This window comes from Hylaeus anthracinus, unplaced genomic scaffold (genome assembly GCF_026225885.1).
Source record: "Hylaeus anthracinus isolate JK02 unplaced genomic scaffold, UHH_iyHylAnth1.0_haploid 11985, whole genome shotgun sequence".
Lineage (NCBI taxonomy): Eukaryota > Metazoa > Arthropoda > Insecta > Hymenoptera > Colletidae > Hylaeus > Hylaeus anthracinus.
The window spans coordinates 2,385,849-2,397,571 of NW_026534333.1; the positions used below are offsets into that span (position 1 = coordinate 2,385,849).

Here is an 11,723-nt window from a genome sequence, read left to right on the forward strand (position 1 = left end):
TGTACAACTTATTAAAAGTAAACAAAACTAAAACGATTTATTCAATAATGCAAGATTACACTTACAGACGAAAGATGTATACTTCATTCTTTTTTTTTTTTTTTTTTCTTTAATCTGAATCTTCTAGTAAATCGGAATCTTCGAGATCTAATATTTCCGTTTCAGACTCATTCGGATCCGTTTGAAATTCATCGTCAATTAGCGACCGTACTTTGCGTTTACAAATACCTTTCCTACAAATTAATAAAAATAATCAAAATAAGAAATGTTTTTTTAATATGTATATACATACATTTGAGATGACTTCTTATATTCCTCTTTTGAAGTCGAAGCGCTAGAAGTCTTTTCGTTGCCGTACGCATTTTTCATCTGGTTATTTCTTTTCTGTTCTTCAAAGTCCTGAATATCGTTAATAATTTCTTCCGCGATGTCCGCTTTAAATAGATTTAAACTAACGGTTGATTTACTTTGCGATACCAATGCTTGTTTCTTTTTTTCATAAGCTTTGCTTAATTCATCTATCTTTGACAACATTGGATGTTTATCTGTTAAATCCTTCAGAGTTGGTAGCACAGAGTATGGATTGAAGGATTGTGACTCTTTAATGCGATATTGTTTTTCTAGGCCAAACTAAAAGCAAAAAATCATTTATAAACTTTATAAGCTACCAAGTGTATTGAAAATTTTTAAACTCACCTCTTTATCAAATATACAAAAATGAAATGCATTATCTGCTATTAGTTTAGATAATATATAATTGGCATCCAAATGTTCCGCCTCTTTTATTTCTGCGTGCAACTCCATAATGCTTCGCCAATCGTCCAGTTTAACTCTAATTTTGAACAGGTCCACCGGCATTTTATAATATACTCCATACAAAAGATACAATCCTCCAACGCGTTCTTTAAAACGCGGGGGTAAAAGAAGGAATTTTTTACATACATTCAAAGCCTCCTCGCAAAATTCACACAATTCTATATACGAAGGACGCCCGCTAGAAGTGCAAAGAATATATAAATCATAAATAATAAGTTATCACGTCTTTAAAAAAGCAATCATTATTTACCACGTTCTAAAGTTCAATATACGTGGTGAAAATCCGATTGTTTGGTACAAGTATAAAAACTTACGTAAACACCAGTGAGAATTTCAACTCTTTCCAGATCTCGCAAAAAGTTTGAAATCTGATATCGTTCCCCTGTTCGAAACAAGCGATTAGTCGTTCGCAATCTTCTTTGAAACCGCTCAAAATTAGAGACTTGCTCGCTGCCATTTATATGTTTGTAAACACACAGCTATTGTTATGGTTAATAGTTGCAACGATAACGTGGTAGTTTATAAAGTTATTCGTTACTTTGATCTTCGCTATGGACAAAATTTAAAGTTCGTTTGCATCCGAAAACATTTGTAATCACGAATGATCACAAATGCCAGATTAAAGAAGATTATGGTCGCATTCGATCGCACGGCGCAAAGAATTTTTCCTTTCTACGAATACAAACAAAGCTTCTCATAACCTTGTGTCTGTGTGTGACGAAGGTAAACAGGTAGTACAGGTAGAGAAAGAAAAAGAGAGAGAAGTCTAATAGGTAACCTCTGATTAAAGGTTACAACGTTTAGATAATGGGAGTTTCCAGAAGGACCACCGCTCACTGAGCGGGGTTTAGTACCAGTGGCGCCATCGGTAGGAAAATTTCCAAGTTTGTAGTAAAAATAGTACCCACCATTTCTGTAAGATGGGGCCACTAATATTTTATTTATTTATTTATTTAATGTGCCTGAGATCAAAAGCCTCACCTTGCACCACAAAATGAAAATTATCCCACTGGTACTAAAACTGGTATGAATCAGTTCGGAGCGAGCTTTTTCACCACCGATCTCATTCCTTCAAATCGTAATTCCTCATTAATAATTAACTGCTGATTTTACAAAATTTTATTGAGCGATAGTATGGTACAAAAGAAAGAATATATATGTATATATATTCTTCTTTTGAAATTATATTTTGCCACGACAGTGTATTAATAATCGTACAAGTGTATGATACATATGAATAATGTAAAAGCATAATCAAAGTGTTTTATCGATCTGTTTCCCTGTCGCATAGTGTTTAGAAATTTTTCAAATTTACTAACCACTCTCATAATTCCACACGACATTTCAGTATATAGATCATAGTGCGGAAAAACTTAATATTTAAGGTGTAAGACGTTTAGGATCACGAGGGAACATTGAAACTTTTCTGATGTTGTCTAAACCAAGGTACAACATAACGACACGCTCTAAGCCAATTCCGCCACCGGCATGAGGAGGGCAACCATACCTGAACGCGTCGATGTAGGCTTTGATCTTTTCCAAGTCTAAAATATTCAAAGAATGAAATTATACTCGAAACAATTATACTCGAACTGGAAAAATACATATGTCAGAAGTCTGTCTAACCAATTCCATGATGTTTCGCGCGTTCCGTTAAAAGTTCAGGATCGTGTATACGTTGCGCGCCAGAAATAATTTCTTCGCCGCGCATAAACATGTCGTAAGAATTCGATGTTTTCTGAAATGAATATATTATGGTATACATTTGACAAGAGATTGAAATAAATTGTACACTTACCGGATTGTTCGGATCTGGCATAGTGTAGAACGGTCTTACTGCCAATGGATACTTGTCTAAAATGTAAAAGTCGGTGTCGTACTGAAAAAAGAAATACCATGAAAAATCAATTACCATGATACCATGTTATCAACAATTTTTTCACAGATGTGGATGGACACTCACCTTTGCCTTTACAAGTTTACCCAGCAGTTTTTCATCTGGAGTAGACAAATCGTCTTCTTCGCCCAAAGTTACTCCAGCTTCCGCCAATAATTTAATCGCGTCGCTGAATTCTAATATCAAGGGTGGGTCTAAGAATTCGAAAGGCTCTACATTGTATTGTTGACGTACAGCCTCGATATCAGCAGCATAACTGAAATTATGCGATACAATTATATCTGCAGAAGATTCATCCTGTTAATTTTCATATCAATTAGAAATTTTTACTAACTTATCGCGAAGACCTTTAAACATCTCTGTAAATAACTGTCCGATAGTATCGACTACTTCGTGATAATGATATTTAAATGCCATTTCTAAGTCGAGACCAACGAATTCTGTTAAGTGCCTGTGCGTGTTAGAATCTTCAGCTCTAAAAACTAAAAAATTATCATATCATATAATCGCAGAACAATGGCGCCATGTTCTGTAGGACATTTAAATAAACAATTCAATTTAAAAATATTGCATTACCTGCTCCTACAGTAAAAACCTTGTCGAAATCAGCCGCTATAGCCATTTGCTTGTAGAGCTGAGGAGACTGAGCTAGATAAGCGTTTCCCTTAAAATATGACACTGTGAAAACGTTTGCTCCGCCTTCGCTTGCCGCGGATATAATTTTCGGTGTATGAATCTCGACGAAACCCTACGAATAAAACACTAATTAAATAAATTATTTTAAGTACATAATAAAATTTGAGAACAACTTACTTTACTTGTAAGGATGTCTCTAAATAATTTACAAACAGCTGCTTCAACTCTATATATGGCCTGGTTTGCTGGAGTTCTTAAATCCAAAACTCTGTTGTCTAATCTAGTGTCTTGATTCACTTTTATATTAAGAGCATTGTCGTCCGTTTCTCCCACAGGCCTAGAGGCATCTTCAATTTGTAAAGGTAATTGTGGTTTTGCAGCGCTTACAACAAATATTTTTTCAACGTGAACCTCTACATCTTTCTGTGTACATGATTCAATTTTAGAAGGTACACGTTTCACAACTGCCTCTACGTCCACAATGGATTCTTTGGTAATACTACAAGATTACTGTGTTAAATACAAAACGATATTAATTCTATAACTAACTCTTGTAACTTACTTCGATATAAACTTGATCATCTGCTTACTGATCTTTTCATTTACTGCAGCTAACCCCTGTACAGTGTATGACTGCTGTCTTAGAACAATAAAACATTGTTTGCCTGCAAAGAACAATTCGTATTCGATAAAGTATTAATAACGAATGAATAACATTTAAAATTTAATTTTTTTTTCTAGATGACATACCTTTAGCACGACTAGTATGTAAACGTCCTCTTACCCATACAGTTTGATTTTCCAAACTTGGTACTAAATTTTTAACATCAGTAAATATTCTCTCTGGATTTTTCTCTTTACTTTGTATCAATCCTGTATCTCCATAGTTTCCAACCGACAGATCTTCTTCTTCGTTCACATTTTGTTGCGCTTGCTATGTTCACAATTCAGATATATTATTGTAAAATAAAATTCATTAGATAAAAATACACAAACAATCAATATTTTGCAACATACAGTTCAGCTTACATTTTGAGCTTTACGTTCAGCTTTCTTTGCTGCCTTCTCTGCCTCTTTCTGTTGCTTCTTAAGAGCTTTCTTAGAAGGTTCATCTCTTTACAAAAAATATATCTTTAAAATAGAATTCAAATTTATAAAATTTCCAAAGAAATATCGTTTATCTTACCCTCCTACAGTGGGATCTACAGGTTTATCCTCTCCCATCTATAAAAATGGTGCAATAAACATGTTAGTTACACGAAACACAATACAGTATCATACAAAAAATGTGTGATATTATTTTAATATACACATATGAATAAAATTAGCGAACCCCATTGTATTATGAACAATCATTTTATGTCAAATACATATGGAAACGCTGAAAATAAAGGTTATTTGAGGTTATCGTGATCTACAAATTTTATTTTAACGATACGCACCTTTATTTCGACTCAATACGTTTTTATTTCTCCTGTATCTAAATTTATAGAGGTTATTTAATACAATTACACACTAGTCTCAAATTTAGCAGACCGCAGCCCGTAACTCGAAGTAAATTCTAAAATTGCCTGGATTTTATCTTTTTCGCGAATCTTTAGATAAATGAAGATAAACGAAGACAAAGTACTGTAACATATGTAATAATTTCAGAGTACAGTTTATCTTTGGTAAACGTGACTAAATAAAGATAATATTTTTTTCAATAAATCGCACAGTATAAAATATTGTATACAAAATTATAATAAACTTTGTTTGATCTGTAACATTATATGGGAAAAATATACATATATTTCATATTATTTTATACAAAAATAAAATGTAAATTATTTTCACACGGAAATTTTATGAATATATTAAGAAGGTTTGAAAGGACGACTTTAAACTATGTTTTATTCACCTACGTCGATAACGTAGAGACCAAAATTAATTAAAATTTCGATGAGTTATATTTTTTTTTATCATCAAAATGCTCGCAGAAGTATACAACAGTAGGATTTGGATAAGGATTACGATAGAAAAGACGAGCTCGCATCGCAAGATCTCCTCAAACCTTTTTAAGTATTTAATTCAAGAAACTATCATTTTTGCCCCATTGTCCGCTGAATCCAATAAAACGGACATTTGTTCTTCCGAAGATACCGATGCAGCTTGGATAAACGGCTTTTCGTCAATTGTCACTGTTGATTGACGATCAGCTTTTAAAGATTTGACCGCGCTTTCTGTAGTATTATTCCAGTTTTTCCAGCCCATCCCTTCACGACCTGAAAACACACGAGCTCGAGATTTGCGAGCGAGCATCATCGCAGCGTACACCATAAAGAGGGGATCAAATATAGGTGCAATGATACTTTGTATCTAAAAACATCTAATCAATCTTATTGACAATATCTTTTCGTATCTACATGTGTAACATTGAAAATCATTTTGCGCTGTATAACATTGTGGGAAGATATACGTATAGGAAAATTTCACGTTGCCTTTTTATTTCTTACTTTTCAATTTGTCTGACGAATCGTCGAACGATGGATCTTGAATGTTCAGCATTAGATTGTTACCGCTAAGGAATATACGATTTGGAGAGGTAGCAATCTGAAACGAAAGTTATATTTATAATTAGACTCGTATTAACGTTAACCATTTATTAGTAGGTAACTCAGAATATTTGTGTAATTACCGTTCGGGAAATAGCTTGTGCTGCTCGAAGTTTTCGCAGTTTTAAATAACCAGGGTTTTGGCTAACAGCTAAACCTAAGTTCACGGGAGTTAAGGATATTTCTATTTGAAAATGAAGCTAATCTATAGATAAGTTGTTATCTTATACATTTACGACTGTAATTATTTTTAAAGGATATCATTTTAGCCGCTTCCGCTTCACCCTCAGCCTGGACAATCTTTTGCTGTCTTTCCTGTTTTGCTCTCTCCACGACAAAAGCTGCTCTTTGCGCTTCCTGTTGAGCTACTTGCTTAGCTTCTACAGCAGCGGTATATTCTTTACCAAAACTCAATTCGGTTATGGATACATCATCTAAGACAATATTGAAATCACGCGCACGTTCGGTTAATTCTTTTCGTACCATGTTTGAGACCTGTTGTCTCTGTGTAATAAGCTGAGAAGCATTGAACTTAGCGACAACTGATTTTAATACTTCGTTACAAATGCTTGGCAAAACCTAAAACACAATTGCCTTTGTTAATAAAATTATAATAAGATAATGTTACAATAAGATTCATACCAACCTTCTCGTCGTAATCAAGACCTAAATTACGGTACATTGTGGGTAATGTGCTGGCATCAGGTCTGGAAAGTACTCGAAGAGAAATATTGACCATTTGCAAGTCTTTGGATCCTGTAGGCGAGGATATTTTTCTAGGCCTACTCCTGATGTCATAAATAATCGGGTAATGGAACCATGGAAGTCGGAAATGTAGACCCTCGGTCATGATGTCTTTTTGAATGCCTCCCAAACGAGAAAACATTATCGCTCTATGACCAGCCTCCACTGAAACGAAACAATTATAAATTCAAACATATCTAGAAACAACCTTTAATTTAAAGGTTGTCGTTTCGAGTATTACTTTCAATTTTAAGATCATTTCCAATGAAATAATTTGAATTCAAATTTCTTTCTACGAGACGTAATGTTGATCGTGACGTGCAAACAATTTTTAAGAATATAGTAACCGGCTTCAGAAGTACTTTTATTAACAACAATAATTAAACGTAATTGATAGAATGTAAAAAGGAAATTAACCTGTGTACATGGATTTCGTAACACCATAAACCGCCACGCCGGCCGCTGCAAGGAACTTAAACCCAAAGGACAGTCCATTTGGATTTTTTGCAAAACGTGATGCAAATTCGTTAATTTTATTCTGTGCCATTATTAATTACGATTATGTGTCGCTAAGGCAAGTTAAAGATCGACGATTCCCAATCAACTACGTTGTTAACGTGGTTGAAATTAAAGATACAATCAAAAAAAGTGTCTTTGCCTTGCTCCGATTGAAAATGAAGACCATGAAATGCACGACACTGATCCACAAAGAAGAAACACCAGATGGAACTTTCTATGGACCTAGGATCATATATATTCCTATAGAATCCATACTCTGTTATAGATCCATGGCTCACCATGTTCAATCACGATTAAGTCTTGTTTTCAAAATATGATGTTTTCCAACGTATACAGGGTGTCTAAAAAATGTTGTAACACCTTGAAAGGGGTGATTCGGGAGGTGATTTGAAGCAACTTTTTTCTTAGCGAAAATGTTGTCCGAGGCTTCGTTAAGCAGATATTAACAAAAATTCCCGACCAATCAGAGCGCGCGTATACCGTTGGAGCGACTAGGCGTCCACGCTCATACGCTACCGCGTGCGCTCTAATTGGTCGATGCTTTCTCTTAATATCTCCTTAACGAAACCTCGGACAACATTTTCGCGAAGGAAAAAGTTGTTTCAAATCACCTCCTGAACCACCCCTTTCAAGGTGTTACAAAATTTTTGGGACACCCAGTACGTTTTCATTCGACTCGTTCAAAATAGTAATTGATTACTTGTATCCTTTTTGTATAAGAAAACAATGAAAATAAACAAAGTATCTTTCGCCACATTTTCCCAATTTTCCTATTCATTACATTTTTCGAAAACAACTTGCGAAGTATTAATTTTTCGAAAATTGTTCAGGGTTGCTTTTTTCTAGAAAATTAAATTATCTACAAAAAATTTTCTACACAAATTATCATAAAATCGATCTTTTCGCAAATATTCGACAATTTAGTTTTTTTTTTACGTATCTGAAATTTTAGAAAATTAGTTTTCCCTAATAGCTAATAAAATTTCAATTTTGAATGTATCTCAAATGGAAAATCGTATTTTTTGATGATTCAAGTCTGTAATTGAAATTAAAAACTTTATCTCGAACGAAAATTTTTGTTTTATCACCTGCTGTGTATCAATTTTTCAATCAACACTTGACAAAAAAAGATGTTGCTGTAAAGTGACATACCTTTGGCGTATTTGCTTATTTACTTATATAGTCAAAGATACATACAGGCTAATTTAAAAACATTCGTGAATTTGACAAGTGTATTTACCCACATTTGAAAGTAGGTATCGAGCATAAATAAGATCGAAGCAGCCAGGTATAGAAATTGACAGAAATAAAAAACATGGCGTTGTGTTATACGAGGTAGTAAAGTGTCTTAATTTTTTATTCTACTTAATTGGTTTCAATAACGCAGACAATGCAAATTCATCTATTCTAGGCTGCTATGTCGACGAAACATCGATCTCCGCAATTTTCGGAGTTTATACACCTCCAGGTGATGTGTTACATAATATATAACCTCTTCATTTTATTCGAGTGTCATTTAAGTTTTATTTCAGAATTTATAATTTATTTTTCTATACCAATTAAATCATCACTCGAGCGTCGAAATATTTCGAAATTAACTCAATCTTAAATATAGAATATTTAATATAGAAGTTATTAAAATGAATTCTTTAGCCCACATAATGTCGCTATTTCGAAACCACTGTGTATGGGAAGTGCCGTTTGTGAAACTCACGACGAGAAGAATGCACGCCTCAAGCGGCCTATGTCTCCCCATTTGTCTATTTATCAGAAACAATTAACAGCGTTACTATCGGTAACACATCGCACAACAGGGATCATACTAGCAACTTATGCTATGACGCTTGGTTTAGGTAAGATTGTGCTTTATTCTGAGTAAAAATGAATGAAAAAGCAATTTGTTATTAAAATGAGTGACATCTTATCTTACCACAGGAACCCTGCTCATCCCTGGAGGTATACCTTGCCTTATCGAAATGACTCAGGAGCTAGGTTTGTCTGCTCCTCTTCTTTTCCTGGGAAAAACTGCATTAGCTCTTCCTGCCACATATCACACATTTAATGGGTTCCGACACTTGGTAAAATATTTAATAATTCTCAATAATATTATTGTCTTTTTAATACATGGTTTCTTTCATTTGCTGTTTAAATTTGCAGGCTTGGGATTTGGGAAAATTCCTTACAATTAAAGAAGTATACAGCACTGGCTATGCAGTGACTGCTTTATCTGTAGCATCTGCTATTCTTCTTGCTGTATTGTAAGTCTAAATGATTACATTGCTACATTGTGATACAATTTTCATTCAAAATTCATTGTATTATCAAGTCAACAAGGTTTAACTGTGTTAAATCTAGAATAAAATACTTTGTTAGATGGTACCGTCAATTAATTTATAATTGATAAATATAACACAATCTAGAAATGCGTGTACGAATTCATTAAAAACGTTTATTTATGTTTGAATAGTTAGCCTAAGTACGTTTAAGTATGCCAATAAATACATCACTCAAAACACTCGAGAGACGAATCGATAAATTTTTTATAAATTGCCATAAAGCGAGCAACAAATGCTTCTAAATGAAAAATCGGTTTGGACCCTTTACGCATCTTATGTTCGTACTCGGCTGCAACTGTTGCGATTTCAATTTTTAATTGCAAATCGCAATTTTTTATACATTCTTGTAGAAGACCCTTAAATATTAAATCGCACGGTATAGCGTGGGTCAATAATTCGTAAAGTCTATTGCGTATTTCGAGAAGTTTTTTCGGGCTTTGTTCGCTGACCATCATGTTAGCCGTATTTCGAATGTACACTTGCCAGTCAGGTTCCGTAATTTTCTGATCTTCTGTAAATGGGTACCTGGAAGTGAAATTAACACGTAAAAGATTGTAGTTTGCCCAATTTTCGTATTTGTAGCTCTACCTACTGTTCGACTTTGCACGCTTCAAGCATCAATATCGCTCGTCTCAGGTTCCTACCACTCGTTTCAGCCAATCTAACAGCTAATTTATCGGGTAAAGTTAAACCTTCGCGCTTACAAACCGAGTGTAAAATATTTTTTATATCTAATATCGATGGAGCTGGTACTCTGATTCCTAAACATCGAGACCTTATCGCTGGCAGCACCCGCGATGTAGAATTTGCGCAAAGTATCAATCTACACGTAGCAACATACTTTTCCATTGTTCTTCTAAGGGCATGCTGAGCATCTTTAGTAAGTTCGTCGACGTTAGTCAGCAGTACCACTAATATAAAATTTTGAAATCGATAATTGAACATTCAAAAATATAAGGTAATAATAAAAAGCAATATTTAATTATTTACCTTTGAATTCTCTTTGTCCATTTGAATCTATTTGATGAGTTTGAGCTGTTGTTTTTACTAAATCCATCACAACAACTCTATCGTATATGCCCACATCGCTAGGATTCACCTCTATATGATAGTTGCTACTTATTGTTGTTATTTCTAGCTTCTTCTTGGATGGTGTCTAAACAATATTAATGTTAATTTTATACATAATCAAATAGCATAAAAAGGAGTATTCTTGCAAAGCAAAATGTAACACCTCGAAATGCATAGTTTCCATCCTTAGTCTCTCTGCTCCACTTCCATATAATTCTCGTATGATGCACATTATACGAGTCTTCTTCCCTGCACCTGGTGGACCATATACTAATAAATGTGGAAAATCTCCCTTCTTTACCTAAAACAAAACACTGAGTTAATTGAATAAAGGTAAATGTTTCCTTCCAATTACAGATAATAAATATGTTACGACAAATAACGGAAACTTTTCCGTATAACCTTTCTTTAAATTCTCTTATATTCAGACAGATGTAATTACCATATTTTTCAAATATTCTGCTTGTTCCGTGTGATAATCCAATTTCCCGAGCGTTGTCGGGCGATATTTATCCACCCAAAGACTCATTTTCGATCAAAAATAGTTAAAAAATTTAGCGTTACCAAGATTTGTTTACTTAGAAATTACCGAGCATCATATTATAAATACCATATTTACATTTTAAACATTCATATTGTACAGAAATAACAAATTTTCATAAAATATATTTTAAAATAAATACTAATAATACTAGTAACCTCTACAGGCTCGTGAAAGTAAAGATAACGATTTCAAAAACGCGCGAAACCATAGTGAGCGTACGGAAAAATCACCGCTCATTGAGCGGCTAGTGAGCTGGTTTTGTGGGGACGTGCCTTAAGGCTCTACCCCCACGCCTCCGCTCTCCTCGCGGATTGTGAGAGGGGAGTACGCTCCACGCGGGTTTTGCCGGGAAGCCCAGAGCTTTGTGAACCTTGTAGAAAGTAGGAAGAAAGTAAAGAGAGTTATCCTGAGTACTGAGATTCGTCATTTACATCATCCTTCCACGGCTGATCTATCAGGAATGGACCTGAACACAGTTCCAATATCTGTGATTACCCTACAGTTTTAATACCAGTGGCGCCATCGGTGGGAAAACGCCCAAGTTTGTAGTGAAAATAGTTTCCACT

General features: G+C 34.4%; 5 protein-coding genes across 5 annotated transcripts; 1 reads left to right on the forward strand and 4 right to left on the reverse strand.

The window, feature by feature from the left end:
- Positions 1 to 8: 8 nt before the first annotated feature.
- On the reverse strand, positions 9 to 1,646 carry LOC128886739 (snRNA-activating protein complex subunit 1). The gene is made up of 4 exons (XM_054141890.1): positions 1,131 to 1,646; positions 697 to 994; positions 293 to 630; positions 9 to 233 (listed from the first exon to the last, which is right to left on the reverse strand). The coding sequence occupies exons 1-4, from the start codon at positions 1,271 to 1,273 to the stop codon at positions 110 to 112; spliced, it is 903 nt and encodes a 300-aa protein (XP_053997865.1). The 5' UTR covers positions 1,274 to 1,646; the 3' UTR covers positions 9 to 109.
- Positions 1,647 to 1,920: 274 nt separating this feature from the next.
- LOC128886731 (aspartate--tRNA ligase, cytoplasmic) lies at positions 1,921 to 4,941 on the reverse strand. The gene is made up of 12 exons (XM_054141880.1): positions 4,792 to 4,941; positions 4,536 to 4,573; positions 4,379 to 4,463; positions 4,100 to 4,283; positions 3,912 to 4,014; positions 3,527 to 3,848; positions 3,290 to 3,461; positions 3,048 to 3,195; positions 2,780 to 2,969; positions 2,615 to 2,695; positions 2,443 to 2,554; positions 1,921 to 2,360 (listed from the first exon to the last, which is right to left on the reverse strand). Exons 2-12 carry the CDS (start codon positions 4,571 to 4,573, stop codon positions 2,197 to 2,199), a joined length of 1,599 nt encoding a protein of 532 aa, XP_053997855.1. The 5' UTR covers positions 4,792 to 4,941; the 3' UTR covers positions 1,921 to 2,196.
- Positions 4,942 to 5,209: 268 nt separating this feature from the next.
- LOC128886736 (prohibitin-2) lies at positions 5,210 to 7,435 on the reverse strand. Its single transcript, XM_054141887.1, has 6 exons — positions 7,105 to 7,435; positions 6,590 to 6,852; positions 6,205 to 6,522; positions 6,027 to 6,104; positions 5,845 to 5,941; positions 5,210 to 5,613 (listed from the first exon to the last, which is right to left on the reverse strand). Exons 1-6 carry the CDS (start codon positions 7,232 to 7,234, stop codon positions 5,420 to 5,422), a joined length of 1,080 nt encoding a protein of 359 aa, XP_053997862.1. The 5' UTR covers positions 7,235 to 7,435; the 3' UTR covers positions 5,210 to 5,419.
- Positions 7,436 to 8,365: 930 nt separating this feature from the next.
- Positions 8,366 to 9,560, forward strand: LOC128886744 (succinate dehydrogenase cytochrome b560 subunit, mitochondrial-like). The gene is made up of 5 exons (XM_054141899.1): positions 8,366 to 8,541; positions 8,618 to 8,674; positions 8,860 to 9,059; positions 9,142 to 9,284; positions 9,364 to 9,560. The coding sequence occupies exons 1-5, from the start codon at positions 8,522 to 8,524 to the stop codon at positions 9,466 to 9,468; spliced, it is 525 nt and encodes a 174-aa protein (XP_053997874.1). The 5' UTR covers positions 8,366 to 8,521; the 3' UTR covers positions 9,469 to 9,560.
- Positions 9,561 to 9,629: 69 nt separating this feature from the next.
- On the reverse strand, positions 9,630 to 11,384 carry LOC128886737 (replication factor C subunit 3). Its single transcript, XM_054141888.1, has 5 exons — positions 11,056 to 11,384; positions 10,777 to 10,914; positions 10,533 to 10,698; positions 10,135 to 10,453; positions 9,630 to 10,067 (listed from the first exon to the last, which is right to left on the reverse strand). The coding sequence occupies exons 1-5, from the start codon at positions 11,140 to 11,142 to the stop codon at positions 9,710 to 9,712; spliced, it is 1,068 nt and encodes a 355-aa protein (XP_053997863.1). The 5' UTR covers positions 11,143 to 11,384; the 3' UTR covers positions 9,630 to 9,709.
- Between the last annotated feature and the right edge of the window lie 339 nt (positions 11,385 to 11,723).

Bases quoted from the DNA above. Each gene is read 5' to 3' on its own strand.
- LOC128886739 (XM_054141890.1), bottom strand. From the start codon at position 1,273: ATGGCAGCGAGCAAGTCTCTAATTTTGAGCGGTTTCAAAGAAGATTGC. The intron at 631-696 runs GTGAGTTTAAAA...TTTTGCTTTTAG, and splicing joins TTTGTATATTTGATAAAGAG to TTTGGCCTAGAAAAACAATA. The intron at 234-292 runs GTATGTATATAC...ATTAATTTGTAG, and splicing joins TATAAGAAGTCATCTCAAAT to GAAAGGTATTTGTAAACGCA.
- LOC128886731 (XM_054141880.1), bottom strand. From the start codon at position 4,573: ATGGGAGAGGATAAACCTGTAGATCCCACTGTAGGAGG. The intron at 3,196-3,289 runs GTAATGCAATAT...ATAATTTTTTAG, and splicing joins GGTTTTTACTGTAGGAGCAG to TTTTTAGAGCTGAAGATTCT. The intron at 2,696-2,779 runs GTGAGTGTCCAT...TTCTTTTTTCAG, and splicing joins GTAAACTTGTAAAGGCAAAG to TACGACACCGACTTTTACAT.
- LOC128886736 (XM_054141887.1), bottom strand. From the start codon at position 7,234: ATGGCACAGAATAAAATTAACGAATTTGCATCACGTTTTGCAAAAAAT. The intron at 6,523-6,589 runs GTTGGTATGAAT...ATTGTGTTTTAG, and splicing joins GTCTTGATTACGACGAGAAG to GTTTTGCCAAGCATTTGTAA. The intron at 6,105-6,204 runs ATATCCTTTAAA...ACTCCCGTGAAC, and splicing joins AAGCGGAAGCGGCTAAAATG to TTAGGTTTAGCTGTTAGCCA.
- LOC128886744 (XM_054141899.1), top strand. From the start codon at position 8,522: ATGGCGTTGTGTTATACGAG. The intron at 8,675-8,859 runs GTGATGTGTTAC...TGAATTCTTTAG, and splicing joins CGGAGTTTATACACCTCCAG to CCCACATAATGTCGCTATTT. The intron at 9,060-9,141 runs GTAAGATTGTGC...ATCTTACCACAG, and splicing joins TGCTATGACGCTTGGTTTAG to GAACCCTGCTCATCCCTGGA.
- LOC128886737 (XM_054141888.1), bottom strand. From the start codon at position 11,142: ATGAGTCTTTGGGTGGATAAATATCGCCCGACAACGCTCGGGAAATTG. The intron at 10,915-11,055 runs GTAATTACATCT...GTTTTGTTTTAG, and splicing joins CAGAATATTTGAAAAATATG to GTAAAGAAGGGAGATTTTCC. The intron at 10,454-10,532 runs GTAAATAATTAA...ATTTTATATTAG, and splicing joins TGGACAAAGAGAATTCAAAG to TGGTACTGCTGACTAACGTC.